General features: G+C 36.5%; 1 protein-coding gene across 1 annotated transcript in view; it reads right to left on the reverse strand.

Moving 5' to 3' along the window:
* Positions 1-17,625, reverse strand: part of dock1 (dedicator of cytokinesis 1) — a 575,757-nt gene that overhangs the window by 398,183 nt on the left and 159,949 nt on the right. The window contains exons 23-26 of the mRNA XM_043713153.1: positions 16,878-16,967; positions 15,032-15,132; positions 12,799-12,933; positions 6,093-6,201 (exon numbers count right to left, since the gene is read on the reverse strand). Of these exons, the coding sequence (XP_043569088.1) occupies positions 6,093-6,201; positions 12,799-12,933; positions 15,032-15,132; positions 16,878-16,967 (435 nt within the window). The remainder of the gene's footprint in view (positions 1-6,092; positions 6,202-12,798; positions 12,934-15,031; positions 15,133-16,877; positions 16,968-17,625) is intronic.

A 17,625-nucleotide genomic window follows, 5' to 3' on the forward strand; every position in this document is an offset into this window, starting at 1 on the left:
TAGAAAAAGATACAAAAACAGAAATTGCTAGGAAAATTCAGTAGGTCTGAACAGCTAGATACAGCATGCAAAGAATCTGTGAGGAAGGATAGACAGTTGATAGATTGAAGTGTGTCTATTTTAACGCAAGAAGTATCAAGAATAAGGGTGACGAATTTCAGAGCGTGGATCAGTACTTGGAAGTATGATGTATGGCAATTACAGAGATTTGGATATCGCAAGGGCAGGAATGGTTGTTGGATGTTCCCGAGTTTAGATGTTTCAAAAAGAATAGCAGTGGGGAGGGGGGAGGGTGGAATGGAGATAAATGAGGTAGGGGAGTGGTATTGCTGATCAGGGATAGCATCACAACTGCAGAAAGGGAGGCCAGAAAGGAACTGAAGAATACACTTAGGAGAGCTAGAAGGGGGAAAGAAAAAGCTTTCGCAGATAGGATGAAGGAAAACCCAAAGACATTCTATACTTATGTGAGGAACAAGAGGATGGCCAGAGTGAGGGCAGGGCCAATCAGGGATAGTGGAAGGAACTTACGCCTGGAGTCAGTGGAGATCGGGAAGGTCCTTAATGAATACTTTGATTCACTATTCACTATTGAGAAGGACCTTGTTGTTTCTGAGGACAGCATAAAACAGGCTGATATGCTCAAACAGGTTGATGTTAAGGAGGATGTGCTGAAAAGTTTGAAGAACATGGGATAGATAAGCCCCCTGGGCCAGATGGGATATACCTAATGTTACTAAGGAAGCAAGGGAAGAGATTGCTGCACCTTTGGCAATGAGCCTTGCGTCCTCGCTGTCTATTAGATTAGTGCCAGATGATTGGAGGGTGGCAAATGTTATTCCCTTGATCAAGAAAGAGAATAGGGATAATCCTGGGAATTACAGACCAGTCAGTCTTACGTCTGTGGTGGGCAAATTATTGGAGAGGATTCTGACAGACAAGATTTATGAATACTTGGAAAACCATAGTTTGGTTAGAGATGGTCAGCATGACTTCTGAGGGGCAGTTCATGCCTCACAAGCCTTAATGAATTCTTTGAGGATGTGACAAAGCACATTGAAGGTAGAACAGTGGATGTGGTGTACATGGATTTTAACAAGGCATTTGATAAGGTTCCACATGGTAGGCTCATTCAGAAAGTAAGGAGGTATGGGATACAGGGAAACCTGTCTGTCTAGATGCAGGGTTGGCTGGCCCATAGAAGACAGGGGGTAGTGGTAGATGGAAAGGATTCGGCCTGAGGCTCAGTGACCAATGGTGGTCTGTGGGGATCTGTTCTGGGACCTTTGCTCTTTGTGATTTTTTATAAATGACTTGGATGAGGAAGTGGAAGGGTGGATTAGTAAGTTTGCCAATGACACAAAGGTTGGTGGAGCGGTGGATAGTATGGAGAGACACTGACAGGATGCAGAACTGGGCTGAGAAGTTTCAGATGGAGTTCAACCTGGAAAAGTGCCAAGTGATTCATTTTGGAAGTTTAAATGTGAATGCAGAATACAGGGTTAAAGGCAAGATTCTTGACTGTGTAGAGGAACAGAGGGATCTTGGAGTCCACGTCCACAGACCCTTCAAAGTTGCCTGCAAAGTTGATAGAGATGTTAAGAAGGCATATTGCATGTTGGCTTTCATGAGCAGGGGGACTGAGTTTAAGAGTCGTGAAGTTATGCTACAGCTCTATAGAGCCCTGATGAGACCACACTTTGAATATTGTGTTTAGTCCTGGTCCCCTCATTACAGCAAGGATGTGGAAGTTTTAGAGAAGTGCAGAGGAGATTTACCAGGATGCTGCTTGGACTGGACAGCATGTCTTATGAAGAAAGGTTGGGAGAGCTACGGCTTTTCTCACTGGAGTGAAGAAGGATGAGACGTGTCTTGGTAGAAGTGTAGAAAATCATGAAAGGCATAGATAAAGAGATTAGTCAGAGACATTTTCCCAGGTCAAAAATGGCTATCACAACGGGGCATGATTTTAAAGGGTTTGGAGGAAGGTTTAGGGGAAATGTCAGAGGTTGGTTCTTTACATAGAGAGTGATGGGTATGTGGAATGCACTGCCAGCAGTGGTAGTAGAGTCAGATACATTAAGGACATTTAAGTAATTCTTGGACAGTCATATGGATGATAATAAAATGAAGGGTATGTAGGTTAGTTTGATCTTAGCGTACAATAAAAGATCAGCACCCCGTCGAGGGCCAAACTGTCTCTGCGGTGCTATACTGTTCTATGTTCTGTGTCTGACAGCATTCTATGGAGAAAAAGTAGTTAAGACCCACCGACTCGCAGTTACTAGACTATATGTCCTCACACAGTGCATCCTATAAAGAGTCTACTCCATTCTCGCAGTTTCTCCATCTCCATCACATCTGTTCCAATGGTGCCAGCTTCTGCAAGGGGCCCTCTGAAATACCCACTTTTTTCCTCAATCAAGGATTCCCAACTACCATGGTTGACAGGGCCCTCAGCTGTGTCTGACCCATCTCCCATATTTTGGTCCTCACCACTTCTCTTCCCTCACATAACTGTGATAGAATCTTCCTTGTCCTCATCTACCATCCCACCAGCATCCATATCTGAAGGAACATTAGCCATCATTTCCACCATCTCCAGACACATTCTCCTCCCCTCCCTTGCCAGCCTTCCACAGGGATCCACTCGTACTCCACTCCCAACACCTGCCCACGTTCCCATGGCACCTTTCCACACAATTACAAAATACGTACCACTTGCCCATTTACTTCCATCCATCTCACTATCCAAGGCCCAGGAACACCTTCCAGGCGAAGCAATGATTTACCGGCACTTCACTCAATCTTGTCTGCTGAATACACTATTCAAAATGTGGTCGACTCGACACTGGGGAGATGAAATGCAAACTGGGTGACAGCTTTGCTGAACACCTATGTTCTGTGCACAAAAATGGTCAACCTTCCTATTGTCTGCCACTTCCACACACCACCGTGTTTCCTGGCTAATACCTCAGTCTCATGCTTGCTGCAGTGTTCCAATGAAGCTCTGCGCAAGATGTAAAAACAGCATCTTGTTGGGGACCCTGCAGCCTTCAGGATTCAATATCAAATTCAATAAGCTTTACGGCTGAGCACCTTCTCCCATATCCTTAACCTAAACGCCACACGTTGGGTGCTGTTAGCACATAAGCGATTACCACAACCATCCCATTATCAGCTACTCATGATTTTCCCCTAGGCTGACCTTTATCCTTTTTTTCATCTATTCAACTCTTATCCTCTCTCTTTCTCTGGGCTTCATCTCCAAGTATCATTTCCTCTTCCTCCCTCATCTACTCCATCATCAGCAGATGCACATCAATCTTTTCATACCTACACAATCTATTTTTTTTAAAAGAAGAGTCCAAAACCAATCCGATATATTAACTTTGCTTTTGCTCCACAGATGCTGTCAAATCTGCTTGCTGAGTTTTTGTTTCTGATTTCCAGCATCCGCAGTCGTTTAGCTTCTTCATAGGAGTGTAGTCCATTTGCCCGATTGAGCCACTTTATACAATTGTGGCTGATCAAACACTTCATCCATTTTACCTACACTATTCCCATAATCCTTTCTATCAATGGTAATCAGAAATCAATGTCAACTTTAAATGTACTCTAAGAATAAACTTCCAGAACCCTTTGGGGTAGAGATTTTCAAAGATTCACAATCCTTTGAGTAACTTTTTTTTTTAAATTGCTCCTAATGGCATCTCTCCTATTTTTAAATTGTGATCCCTGGTTCAAGACAAACAAACAGGAGAAACATGTTACTTTTAGGTACTCTATCGCTTTTACTATTTTGGACGCTTCAAGGAGACCACTTCTCATTCTTCAATACTCGACAGAATACAGGGCCGGTATGCCAATCTCTCTTCACAGGATAGTCCCACCAACCCAGAAATAAATTGGCAGAACATCATGGCTAGTATCAAGCAAGCCAGAACAATTAAAAAGCTATGCAGGACTCAAAAATAATGGCCGGGTTGAAAAATTTTTCAGGGTTCAAATACCTGTGTTCCTTAAGTTTTCTTGCATCTAACATACTGCTTATTTAACTGGGAGAAAGTGAGCACTGCATATGCGGGAGATCAGAGTCAAAGAATGTGATGCTGGCATAGTGCTTTTCCAGCACCACACACTTCGATATTGCTTATTGTTCCAAAGCACAAACTGTCCAGGACAATTTAAAAACAGTGAGGTTTTATGGATGTATTGATGATGAAACTGTCAGTATTCATTTTCTTTAGAGCTGTGAAAGTGACAGTGTCTTCTGGTGCCCACATAGGTGCAGTTAAAATGAGAATCCAGAAGCTACTATCAATGATTTTCTCCTCCTTCACAAGTTGTTAAGTCTCTGCAAGGGAATCTTAGAAACCACTTGATTTGACATGAACTTCCAATTTTTTGTATTATTAGTGTTGCTATATAAACCCTTGAAAAAGTTACATTTTGTTGAATAAGATCAAGTATGCTTACGAACTCAGTTATGAACAGTATTCCCTGGAGATAAAGTAGCATTTTACAAATGCTGAATGCCAAACTCCTCCATTGTGATCAAAAAATCATAGATATTTAAAATCATGTGTTTTTAAAATGTCATGATTTAGAGATGCCAGTTTTGGACTGGGATGTACAAAATTAAAAATCACACAACAGGTGGACTATAACCTGGTGTTATGTGATTTTTAAAAAATTATGGTATTCTAGCTTCTACTTCAAAGCACATCTACATGGTCAAATCTTTATTTTGCTATTGGTGACAAAGACTATCAGTGTTCCTTACTTCTGAGTTTGCAGTCTACAATAATTTTTAAATCTGATTTGCGTTTAACCTGTTTGACATCTGTAGTCAGCGTTTTTTTTTTTTAAGGTCAGTGGAGAGCAGCATAACATCACCACTGCTTGAGGAACCTGGACCTTTGTCTACTTGCTCACCCTTGCTTTTTGAAATTGATTGATTTGATTTATTTCACATGTAAACCAAGATGATTTGTGCTGATGTCTCAACAATTCTTTTCAATGCCCTTCACTACCTTCTCTTAACAGAAACAATATTGACAGTGAGTTGATTTGGCACAATTATTGTATATTTTTATAATATATAAACAAATACATATTTGGACATACATTGATAATTTGTGTATTTTAATAAATGGCTATAAATGCAAGATTTTATAAAAGGACTATGTAAGCCATCTCCTTACAATTTAACATAAAAACACATTGTTTTAAATGGAGTTGGTGTGATGAGACCAAGTCTACCCATAGTCAGTTATAACCATAATGGACAAAAAGAATCAAGTCACAAGCTTTCATACCTTGATACAAAAGTAGAGCTGTTTTTGCCTGGATAAACACATACAGACAGAGAGCAAGACAAGACGCCAGAAACAGTTGCTGCTGTGGCAGCACACAAATAGCCATAAGCAGGATGCTATTGGGAAAGTGGCTCTTTATTCGAAGAGACAAGATTTTAGATATCTAAGGAACAAGAAATTGTTGGCAAGAGCCTTATTGCTGCATGCTGTTTTGGGGAATCTCAGAAGACCGTGTTGAACAACCTTCAAATAACAATGGAGGACTTACCTGGCACGCCAAGGAGAAAAACGATTGGCAAAAAATCAAGAGGAGCTTGGAATTTAACCTTCAAAGTTGTGTATTGGTTGGGAACATGGTGTAAAATGTATCATTATGTATTTCAACTAAAGTTAGTTAATGGGAAGTACCTTTTTTTTAGTTTGATTACTATTGATGTGTTTATTGCCTGTTAATATTTAGTCGATGCTTATTTTATTTTGTCAATGTAAAATTCTTAGAATCTTTTCCTGCAGTTCTTTCTGTTGGTCACTGACAAATTCATTTGTTTAAAAAAAAACCTGGATTTCTAAAGCGATCATAATATATAAAGTCATAAATATATAACATATACCCAATATATGAAAATAATACACATAAATAAACAACTAAGTTAGAGTATTTTACATCTGTTTACACTGCATGAGCTTTTGAAACAACATTAAAGACACTCCCAAATGCAATATTTTTAAACAGAGAAGCTTCATGATTTTAGATTGTCAGGCAAGATTTACCTTAACTATTACTGTCTGATCTGAAGCACTGTTCATCATGTCATTGATTGACCTGAAGAGCTGCCTCAAGGAATCCATAAAGTTACTTTCTCCGTTATCCTCATACAACCTTGAAATAAAAACATTTTATCTACATCTTACGAGTTAGTTACAGTATGTAAAGAAAAAAGCAAATATATTTGATCAATTATCTATTCCCTAGTTATTAACATTGAGTGGTTAACATAGATTTTTTAGGTATATTCTACATGCACAAATACAAATTATTAAAGCAAATAGAATTATAAAAATGAATTTTAGAATGCCATCTATTCTAACTCTTCTTTTCTAGTACCAATAGTGAAGTCTTACATAGATGTGGCCACATCAGGTGATGAAACCAAGCATTTACAACAAATGAAACCGATATGCTGGAATAAGGTACACTATTTTTTGTTCATCTGAAGTGAATACTATTTCTTGTTACAACTTTTATTTATGTGCAGAAAATGAAAATTGAAGTATGCCATCAAGTAGTCTTGGCTTATGAATGTAAAGACTATAGGTTGAAGATATAAGCATTTATCAAAATAAAAGCTGTTCAGAATTCAAAAAGGGAAGAATATAATCTATTTCACTAAGACCAAAACATGCAAATAATGAATTAATAATGTATTGTTAAATTGAAAATTGAATGAAGCATTAAAAAGAGAAGTCTTTACTAATAACTCAGCCTTGACCTTGCAATAGATTGTTCCATAAACTGTGGGTTTCACTGATCGCAGAGTTAAAGTAGATCATTTATCATCTACCTTCTATTTTATAAAAGATAATTAGTAGTAAAAGAAAATATAGAAAGTCTTATTTTATGTTTAGATTTATTTGGTGTATTTGAAATTCAATGTAGTTTTAACATGATAATGAAATAACAAATATTGGCACCCTCCATAAAGATGCTTCTTTTGTTTTTCTTTATATTCAAACTAAGAAATGTCATTGCCAGGGGCATAAAATACAGTTATTGCCAAATATGAATTTTATGAGTTAATATTGCCTTGAAAATAGGCAGGCTGCAGAAACCTATATCCCTTTGCACATGTGCAGTCCTCAGAGACTAAGGACCATTGTCACACTTTTAACCCATTCTTGGAGAGAATGAGGGAACTGAAAACTAGCACAGTGAATGAGTGAGTGATGGAGTGTGTAGGTAACATGATAGCAAGTCGAACTCAGTGAAATAGAATATTGACAACTTCATAACTGTAAGGATGTTTATGCCACACTAAGAATAATAGTGACCAAATAAAATTCTATGAATCATATGGTCTTCCAACAATATTCTTGACATTTTAAAGATTGAATTCTTTATCATTCTTGGCAATTTTGTATAAACGGAAAACGAATAGTATGTCATTGTTCTTTCCTGTAAGAAAAAGTAGTGTGTCCATGGTTAAACTGATAACTTCCAGAAGGGAGAACTTTATCTCTCTCCCTATTGCTCTCACATACAGTTGTGTATGAAAACATAAACAAGTGTTCAATTAAAAATGAATTCAAGTGTCAACAAGTACTTTTCCTCTTTCCCCTTTGTCTACAAATGCCATTAGCTGGAACATAAATGCAATTAAACAGTTAAAAGTTAGAAGTGCTTTGCTTTAGTATTAAAATTGCTTATCACTGTTCTAGATTAAAATAGAGTAAGGAAAAATACTCAGCTTAATACACACCTGCAGAACATAAAACAAGTTCTAACTGACATGGTCCTATTTCTCTCTGCTTAGAAAACATTTGATATGAAATTGGGAGGAATGGTCAATGTCCAGCATTTCGAATGCTCTGCTTTTGTTACATAAATATTACCGGAATAAAGTTTTTGAAAATTATGCACATAAATTTTCTTTATATAGTCAAACACAAACATAATCAGAAACTGCTGAAAGCAACACCAAAAAAGGTAAAGGTTATCTTTATTTTCATGTACCATTATTGTATAAAAGAAGCTAAAAGATAGAAATTCTGAAAGAAAGCACTGTGATACTAAATCAGAGATAAAAATGCTTTGCATGAGTTAAGAATCGAAGAACTGTGTTTAAGGTAAAATAATTTGTTTGCATTTCTGTTTAACCTAGGCCAAAGCACGTCACATGGCCATAAAGCATGAGTTGGGGATAGACAGAGACAGTTGCAGTCTTGATCTAGGTTTAGATTGTTTTGCATCGAGTTGGGATAGCAAAACAAAATAAATGTTATGATTTGGAGATGCCGATGTTGGACTGGGGTGTACAAAGTTAAAAATCACACAATACCAGGTTATAGTCCAACAGGTTTAATTGGAAGTACACTAGCTTTTGGAGCGACGCTCCTTCATCAGGTGATTAATCAATCACCTGATGAAGGAGCATCGCTCCGAAAGCTAGTGTACTTGCAATTAAACCTGTTAGACTATAACCTGGTGTTGTGTGAAAAATAAATGTTAATCAATTAGGCGTGTGCTTCACTCAAAAAAGCATGGAATGCTGCTGGGATACTCTCTAAATTTGGATCACGAGGGAAAACCAATTGGAAGAAATCTTCATGACGATCTTCATGACGAAAAGTAGCCACCAAGTTAGTTTGGAAAGCAATGCAGAGGCAGTTGCATATCAGCCAGCAATCCATAAAATACCCGAAACATTTGCCGATATAAGGCCTTTAAAGAAACAAATGGGAAGCTGCATTACTAAAAGTCCTAATGGAAGAACTCCCAAAGAATTTTGCTTTGAGGATAGCTGGATTAATTCTTAATTGTTAGCAGAATTAAAGTGAATTCCAGAAAGCTTGGTATAAATTTGAATTGGCTCGTGAAGAAATGAATTGAATTTCAGGATTTTTGAAATGAATAAGGCAACTTTAGGAGGGAAAGTTAAAGAGTTGAACTGATTTAACTGACTTTATATACGGTGGTAATGATTGATTTATTTCATTTATATAACAACATTTTTCATTTTTTGTTTTCATTTACAAATGGAAATGACTTATGGCAAGTGCTCTGTCAATTCATTAAACTTCTGGATTTCTCTTTGAACAGTGACAGTCTCTCATCGCATCACCTTCATGAGTATTTCTTTATGATAATTATATATAAGTATATACACAGGCAACTTAATTTTTTATCCAAAATGGCAACATAATTTGAAAATATTTGTGCATGATTGATTCAAAATGCAAAGCAGGATGTACTTCATATCAAATATTCAAGTATTAAACCATAATGAGAAAAACAATAAGATGTCAATTTGAATGCATTGAAACAAAAGGAGGAAAAATGAACAGATTCTGAAATATAAATATATGTCTGCCTGTCTTAAATGGAAAATGACAGTGCAGGCTTGTTATAATTGGTAAAATACAAAACAGAGCCACAAAAGCTATAAAAACAGAGACTGCTGGAAAAGGTCAGCAAGTCTGGCAACACGTGTGGAAAGCAATCAGAGTTAATGTTTCAGGTTGAGTTACCTTTCCTCAGAAGCACAAAAGATACGATGGATAGAGTTTAATCAATATACATCTTTGGGCAATCTTTACCTCTGATGAAAACAAATAAATTACACATCAACTGTACTTCTGAAGCTAAAATGGTGAAGATAGTTCAGAAATGATGACATTGGGGGCATGCCAGAAATTATATCCATTACAATTAAAATCTAAAGTTTTGGCTCCCCTAATGCCTCAAAAGACAAAGCTGGACTGATACTAAGTCATTTCAAAGAGTTTCAAGATCTGACTTATCTGGTCTCACCCAAAATATCAACAGAAATGAAGCAATTAATTTAAGCAGTCAAGGAGTAGGAAGCTGGAAAAATAATAATAATATCAAACAAAATAAGCTGTACCTCCCAATCCTGATCAGTGTTCTCATATTGCAGCTGGAAATTGTGCAAGTATATTTAGCAATGGAGAAGAGTGTCAAGTTCAGATATGATGTATGCTATTACGCGACCAGCAGACCACAATTCCCTATTTGGGCTCATGCGTGGGTAAACCATCAGTTACAACAGTTGATTTATTACTCAATCCATTCAGCAATGTTACCAGGATTTCTCATAATTCTGAATCTTGAAAATGCAATGTTTGATCAGAAACTTATACTAAAGTCTAATATGTAGTAATTGCCAGGGTAGTACAATGAACTAAGTCATTTGCCCTTCATAGAACAACACACGTTGATAAGATTCTGGACTCCATGGAATTGGACCTCAACTTGAGTAAACAGAACAAAGATGGACTTTGGCACAGATATAAAGGTGGAACAGGAACAAGAAAACAATCCTGTCTATGAAAGAAATATATATATAAACCTCCCATAAGCAAACTCAAACATTCTAAAGTGCAAACCTCAAATTAAGTTACATACATAAAACAGTAAGATCCCAGGAATCTAATTTCAAATGTTGTTTGCTACTCAAACAAGAAATAAAAAAAAATAAAAAATAATCTAATCTGATTCTTTATAGTATGACAGATGATTTCAGCAGAAAAGGAAGCCGTTTGGCCCATATGGTCCATTTGAGATCTCTCCAAAACCTCACTTTCTCAATTCATGTGGCACTGCAATTTTTTTTCTCCTCAGATAATCATACAATTCTCTTTATGTTGCCTCAACTGAATCAGCTGCCACATAATCAGGTAATACCTTTCAACATAAAAGTATCTGCTCATTAGATTGGTATCCTCTGGTTCATGATCCCACTGCCAACAGTCATGTTTTCTCCTATCTATCCCTAATGTTGATGAACAAGAAGAAATTTCTTAACAACCGTCTCCAAGGACAAGAGCCTCAGCTCCTACAAAGTAGCTGCATAAGAATCATAGAACCCCTACAGTGTGGAAATAGGCCATTTGGCCCAACAAGTCCATACAAACCCTCCAAAGAGTAGCCCACCTAGACCTATTCCCCCCTACCCTATACTGACCTGACTATTGCACCTAACCTACACATCGCTGAACACAATGGACAATTTCAAACTTAAATAACTCAACCTTAGAACCATTTTCATGAATTGTATCTGCAATATATGTGATGCCTTTATATCCAGTGCTTAGCACAGGACCATCATAACTTCCTTATTATTACACGATATGGATCTATGTTTGCTTGCTGAGCTGGAAGATTCATTTTCAGACGTTTCGACACCATACTTGGTAACATCATCAGATAGCCTCCGGTGAAGCACTGGTGTTAGTGACCCACTTTGTGTGTGTGTGTTTTGGTTTCCTTGGATTGGCAATGTCAGTTCCTGTGGTGATGTCATTTCCTGTTCTTTTTCTCAGAGGGTGGTAAATGAAGTCCAAATCGATGTATTTTGTTGATACAGTTCCTGTTGGAATGCCATGCTTCTAGGAATTCTCGTGCGTGTCTCTGTCTGGCTTGTCCTAAGATGGACGAGAGTTTCCCAACCCAGGGAAAGGATCTTGACTACTCACCCTCTTCATGCCCTCATGATTTTATAAACCTGTCTAAAGTCACCCCTCAAAGACAACTAAATAACCAATCAATTGCCAAACTGATAAAGATAATGATTGGATATATACTATATACTCTATCAAGTCTTCAAGAGCACTTCTCATTGCTATAGCCAGTGATAGTAATCAGTAGGGTATTTATCTATTTCCCATACTATCCATTCTTGTAATTTCTAAACAAAAGTTTTAAATATCATAAGGGCTCGTGGCACAGTGGTATATTCCTATCTCTGGGCCAGATGGCCTGGCTTCAAGTCCCACCCATTCCAGAGGTGTGTGATATGCATTTCTGAGCAGGTTGATGATAAAATTTCATAAGTAGCATTGTATTAAGAAAGATTATATGGCTTGTGCCTCTGCCCGCGAAGAGCTAGGTTAAGATTACCCAAATGCACTTTGCGCAAGATGATTCTCTGAGGGTCTTGACAACTGGGAACTGGTGGGATGTGTAGAATGAAGGATTATGAGGAACAGGAATGTAGCTGTAGCCAAAACTAGATAACTTCACAAGTCATTATCTTACTGTGGTGTTTGAGCAGCTTGAGGGGTCCCATGTCCTATAATCTGTTCCTTGTGCAATATTCTTATACATGACAGATAAAGTACTTTTAAGAATATCCAATCAGAGCTTTTTAATTCTGTGTGAGACTAGTGTTGATCCATAAAAATGAATTGCAATAACATAGTACAAAGGAGAACTCAGTGAGGATTTTTAAGACAATCAAAATATTTTTCAATTAACAAAATAAGAAAAGTAACACATCTGAAAATCTGAATGTATTCTTTGATCCCTGAACAATGATACTTAAAGGATACTCACATTGAAGAATCGAGTTCTATGTGTAGAGATTCATTAGGATAGAAAGTTTGATGGAAGAACATAGGAGATCCAGGAGACCTGACATACACTCACTCTCTATAAGTGGATTTGCTACCCACTGTCCTTGATCTACCACAGATAGATCTGTGCCCTTATTCCTGGCAAAAACTTGGTGTATTTAACTCATATGTGAACCAGTTATGCCCAAATTCTATGATCTTTTAAGCCATGTAATGTGTGCACCAATATGGAAACCACTATGAGTTTCCTCAGGTAAAATTACCCATGTAAAAGACTTTCAATTCATAAAATCTATTTTGTCAGCCCTTAGAATATATGAAGATACATTTTTCAATGGATTCATGTGTGCATTAGTTATAGAATCATTTAAGAAGTAATACTTACTGATTAAAGAGTACTCGGGAACGAACAATGAATTTGAAGACATATTCTAAGGATTTCATCGCTTTATAAAGCTGATCTGTCACATTAGGTTTTTCTGAATTGTCCACATAGTTTTTCAGCACTGTGGTAAGTTTCCTGATTAAAAATTAAGACTTAGTTCAATGCACCATTTACACATCTTGTATCAGGAGAGAATTAAACCAAACAATTCATTTTCTTCAAAAACACTAACAACAGACTGTTCTACAAAACCAAATGACTATATTTCATTGTAGTAAATGGGTTATAGATGCCACTAGCAAGAGCAAACTTTGTTGTACATCAATATTTGCACTTAACTGAATGGCTTCTCAGCCATTCCAGAGAGCAATTAAAAGTAAACTATTTTATTACTAATTCGAGTCACACGTAACCCAGACAAAATGAAGGTGGCAGATTTGCTTCCTGAACGGACATTAGCGAACTTGATGATTATTTAAAAAATAATCAATAGTTTTTGCGGTCACTACTATTGAGATTAGTTTTCAATTCCAGATTTATGAATCTAATTTAAATTTCATCAGCTGCACAGGATCATAGAAGTACTCCAATGCTGCTGTCTGTTAATTCCTCCAGGCATCCATATGTACTCTAAGTCAGGCACTGAAAGTTAAACAAAAATATGGGGGAAGACTTGGACTACAGACCTGCCTGTTTTGAAACTTTCCGACTTCATTGCCATTAGGTTCCTAGCATCTAGCAGGAAAGACAGAATTTTAAAATTCTATTCATTCTACTCTAAGTATAAGCTGAGAGATCAGCAATAAAAGGATTATGAGGTAAAATCAATGACTGCAGATGCTGGAAACCAGATTCTGGATCAGTGGTGCTGGAAGAGTGCAGCAATTCAGGCAGCATCTGACGAGCAGCAAAATCATTAGAGGTTTTTTATAAATAGCTTAATTTCCATAAGTACCCCATCTTATAAACTCTCTGCTTATAACACAAAACATTCAACAGAATGGTAAGATTGGGGAATTTGCTAATTAAAAGAATTAAATCTTAATTCACACTACACTCCAGTAACCATTAACATGATATTGTAGATTGTTTTAATTACAACAGACCTAGACTATCCAGGATAGCATTTTCTTATTAGGATTTGTAAGCAAGCTAGGCCTTTCCAATATGCAAACAGTATTATTGACATAAAAGAAAGGAAGCTATGTTCAATGAGGCTATTATTCTTAAGAGCCATGTCACGAAATAAAAATTTGAGAACCAAAAACAAAAAGTTCGATTCTGAGAAAAGGTCACTCAATGGGAAATGTTAATTGTGATACCTCTTCACAGATACTATCAGATCTGTTGAGCTTTTCCAGTAATTTGTTTTTGGTTCATGACTTCTATTTGGTGACATGATTCTCAAGACTAATAACCTCATTGAACATAGCTTCCTTTCTTCTATGTCAATATTACTGTCTGCACATTGCAACGGCCTACCTTTCCAAAGCCAAAATGGCTGCAGATACTGTAAATCAGAAACAAAAGCACAAATTACTGGAAATGCTCAATTCTGAGAAAGGGTCACTCAATGTGAAACATTAATTGTGATTTCTCTCCACAGATACTGCCAGACCTGTTGAGCTTTTCCAGCAACTTCTGCTTTTGTTTCTGATTTACAGCATCAGCAGTTATTTTTGTTTTTATTTAAGTTTGTGAAGCACTTTGTTGATCAAAATACAGTGTCAGACTAGATGGATACCCATCTCAGTAGAGTCTCCAGATAAAGGAGCATAATTGTCCAAGTCAAAATTACATGCAATCAGATTTTCCATACTAGGAGCTGCAGTCAAATTAAATCTATTGACATGTTAGAGGATTGGATGCTCTGGTGTGACTATTAATATAAGGGGTGCTTTGGGTACTGTACAGAATGTTTTGGAATCTGCAAAGAAATTTTTTTGGGGATTAGTAGGATTATAGTTGACCCCGCATTTCAACATTTTTAAGTTTGTGCCATAAGTATACTGGTTAGTTCAATTTTATCATCATTCCTTTTCTTGAAGGAACTTCTGTTCTGCAGTCAAAAACAAAACAAACATGATCAAGCCAGATTTCAGTTTGTGATCTGACTTCTCCAGTAATAACATCACAACAGTAAAAACACGAACTTTTGTCATAAAAAGCCAACTTATCAGAAGATATTAATCTGCATGCAGAATTTAAAGCAGACATCACTTGAAACACTTACGTATAAGCCAAGGTTGCGCTAAAGTGCTTTTTGATATAGGTTTCAAGAACAGGGTTGAAATGTTGAAATTTTCTATCAGCAATTAGTCCAATAATAAATACCTGTATTGTGGTAAAAGGTTCAAAACAAACAGCAGTCACTCATTGAGACTATAACTTAAGTCTGTATTTTACTGCTTGGTGTGCTATTGACGGCAAATTAGATTGCAAAAATAAAGCAATGAAATTGCAAACCAAATAACTGATTTTAAAATAACTTTGCTACATTTAACATTATTTTGCTTGCAAAGATAGACATGATTTTGCTGCTTGCAAAACTAAAAAAAAACTTGCATTAAAGCTCATATAGCACTTTTAAATAGCAACTTTATAGAAGTCTGCCAAACAATATTTTGACACTCAGCCACATAAAGGAGATATTAATTTAAGGCACTAAAGCCGCAAAGTATTTTTTTACGTTCTAACCCTCTCAGCTCACATAACCTGAGCTGCCCTTTTATTATTTTCTGCTTATACCCGAAGTCATTACTGTTCCCTAAATCCCTAATAGTACCCACAAGCCCCCTTCTCTCTTTTCCAGTTTGAGCATTTTCTTCAAAGTAAAACAGTAGGTATCGAAGTAAAGAGTTAGGAACATTTCTGAAATAATTAGAAAGCAACTGATTGTAAATAAACTGCAACCAGGAAATCAACAGGATTAATTTATCAAAATTCCACTTTTTTTCCACCTTGGGAATTTTTTTTCAGAAAAAGCCTTAACTATGTTATCTGAAAGAAGATCCTAATGTACAATGTGCTCAATTTCGCAAAATGCATCAAGTAGAAAGTACAGAACTGATGGCAGAAGTCAGTGGAGTGGCCCTAAGTCCGTTGTGGAGCCAGCACAGGCACAACACGTTTAACAGCCTATTTCAGTGCTGTATTTCCATTGTATCAGCACAACTGCGACATATGTCATGTATATTCTTTCATGACATACCTTGATTTACTATTGATTTGCTCTCCTGGACATCAGGGTAGCAAATAATTATATTTGTATGCAAGCTCTGGGCAGAATAACATCACGTCAACATTCAACATGCAGATTTAAAAATTAATAATTATTTATTTGGCTAAGATTCTGAAGAACAGCCAATGAAACTGTACCATGGCAGTATCTATGGTCATTGTTAAAAAACTGATTTAAAGCAAGTTATTAAATAAACCTCAAATATTTATTTCAACTGAGTAATCCCCATCATTTAAGAACAAGGTTATAACAAAGCTCACAACATAAATAATAAGAATATAAAATGCTATACAGAAATCTCTGCTTTAAATGAATTCTGAAAGCATCTCAAACAAAAATTTTTAAATTGATTCAAATGAGACATGTCATCTTTAAAATTAAAGATTTAAAAATCTTCTGTGATACAACCAATTTTGTTGTACCACTTAATCATGATAAGCACAAAGCAGGAGAATTAAATTTAAACTGTATACTGTATCATCAAAAGCACCAATGAAGTGGGCATCAAATAAGTTCCATTCAAAAAAACATTGATACTTAAACGAGCAGTTTAGGATATAATAAAAGCATAATCTGTTTAGCGCTGCGCTCAAAGCCATAAGTCAGAACAATTCTCAACATTTACCACCATCAATAAAATGGGCATTTACTACTCTACAAAGGAAAGAAAAAAAATGGCTAACAACTGGATTTATAGCCAAGTATACCTTTTTCAATTACTAAGAATATTTTTCAAAGATTCATGGTTAAAACATGAATCAATTCATAATCAGAACTTATGATTTGTTTAACAGGATCTAACTTATAAGGAAATAATAACTTGAAAAATGAAACTTACCAAAGAATCAAATACTAAGGTGTCGAATGTGTCGCTGTCGGAATTCTCCATCATGATGTTAAAAAGTGCATCAAGTGTATCTTGCAAAAACTGAAAGAAAGGGGTTTAGATTAGAACAAATACTCAAATATGCAATATTAAAGGCTTACTGCTTACATTTTGTTTCATGTTCCAACAATGCCAGTATTAGTTCCACTATCTGTAAGAATAATAGGGTAGTTATGGTAGGGGATTTTAACTTTCCAAACATCAACTGGGACTGCCATAGTGTTAAAGGTTTAGATGGAGCGGAATTTCTTAAGTGAATTTTCTGATTTTGTATGTGGATGTACCTACCATAGAAGGTGCAAAACTTGACCTACTCTTGAGAAATAAGGCAGGACAGGTGACTGAGGTGTCAGTGGGGGAGCACTTTGAGGCCAGTGACCATAATTCTATTCGTTTTAAAATAGTGATGGAAAAGGATAGGCCAGATCTAAAAGTTGAAGTTCTAAATTGGAGAAAGGCCAATTTTGATGGTATTAGGCAAGAACTTTCGAAAGCTGATTGGAGGCAGGTGTTCGCAGGTCAAGGGACGGCTGGAAAATAGGAAGCCTTCAGAAATGAGATAATAAGAATCCAGAGAAAGTGCAGTCCTGTCAGGGTGAAAGGGAAGGCTGGTAGGTATAGGGAATACTGGATGACTAAAGAAATTGAGGGTTTGGTTAAGAAAAAGGAGGAAGCATATGTCAGGTATAGACAGGATAGA

Source organism: Chiloscyllium plagiosum, chromosome 22 (genome assembly GCF_004010195.1).
Source record: "Chiloscyllium plagiosum isolate BGI_BamShark_2017 chromosome 22, ASM401019v2, whole genome shotgun sequence".
Classification (NCBI taxonomy): domain Eukaryota; kingdom Metazoa; phylum Chordata; class Chondrichthyes; order Orectolobiformes; family Hemiscylliidae; genus Chiloscyllium; species Chiloscyllium plagiosum.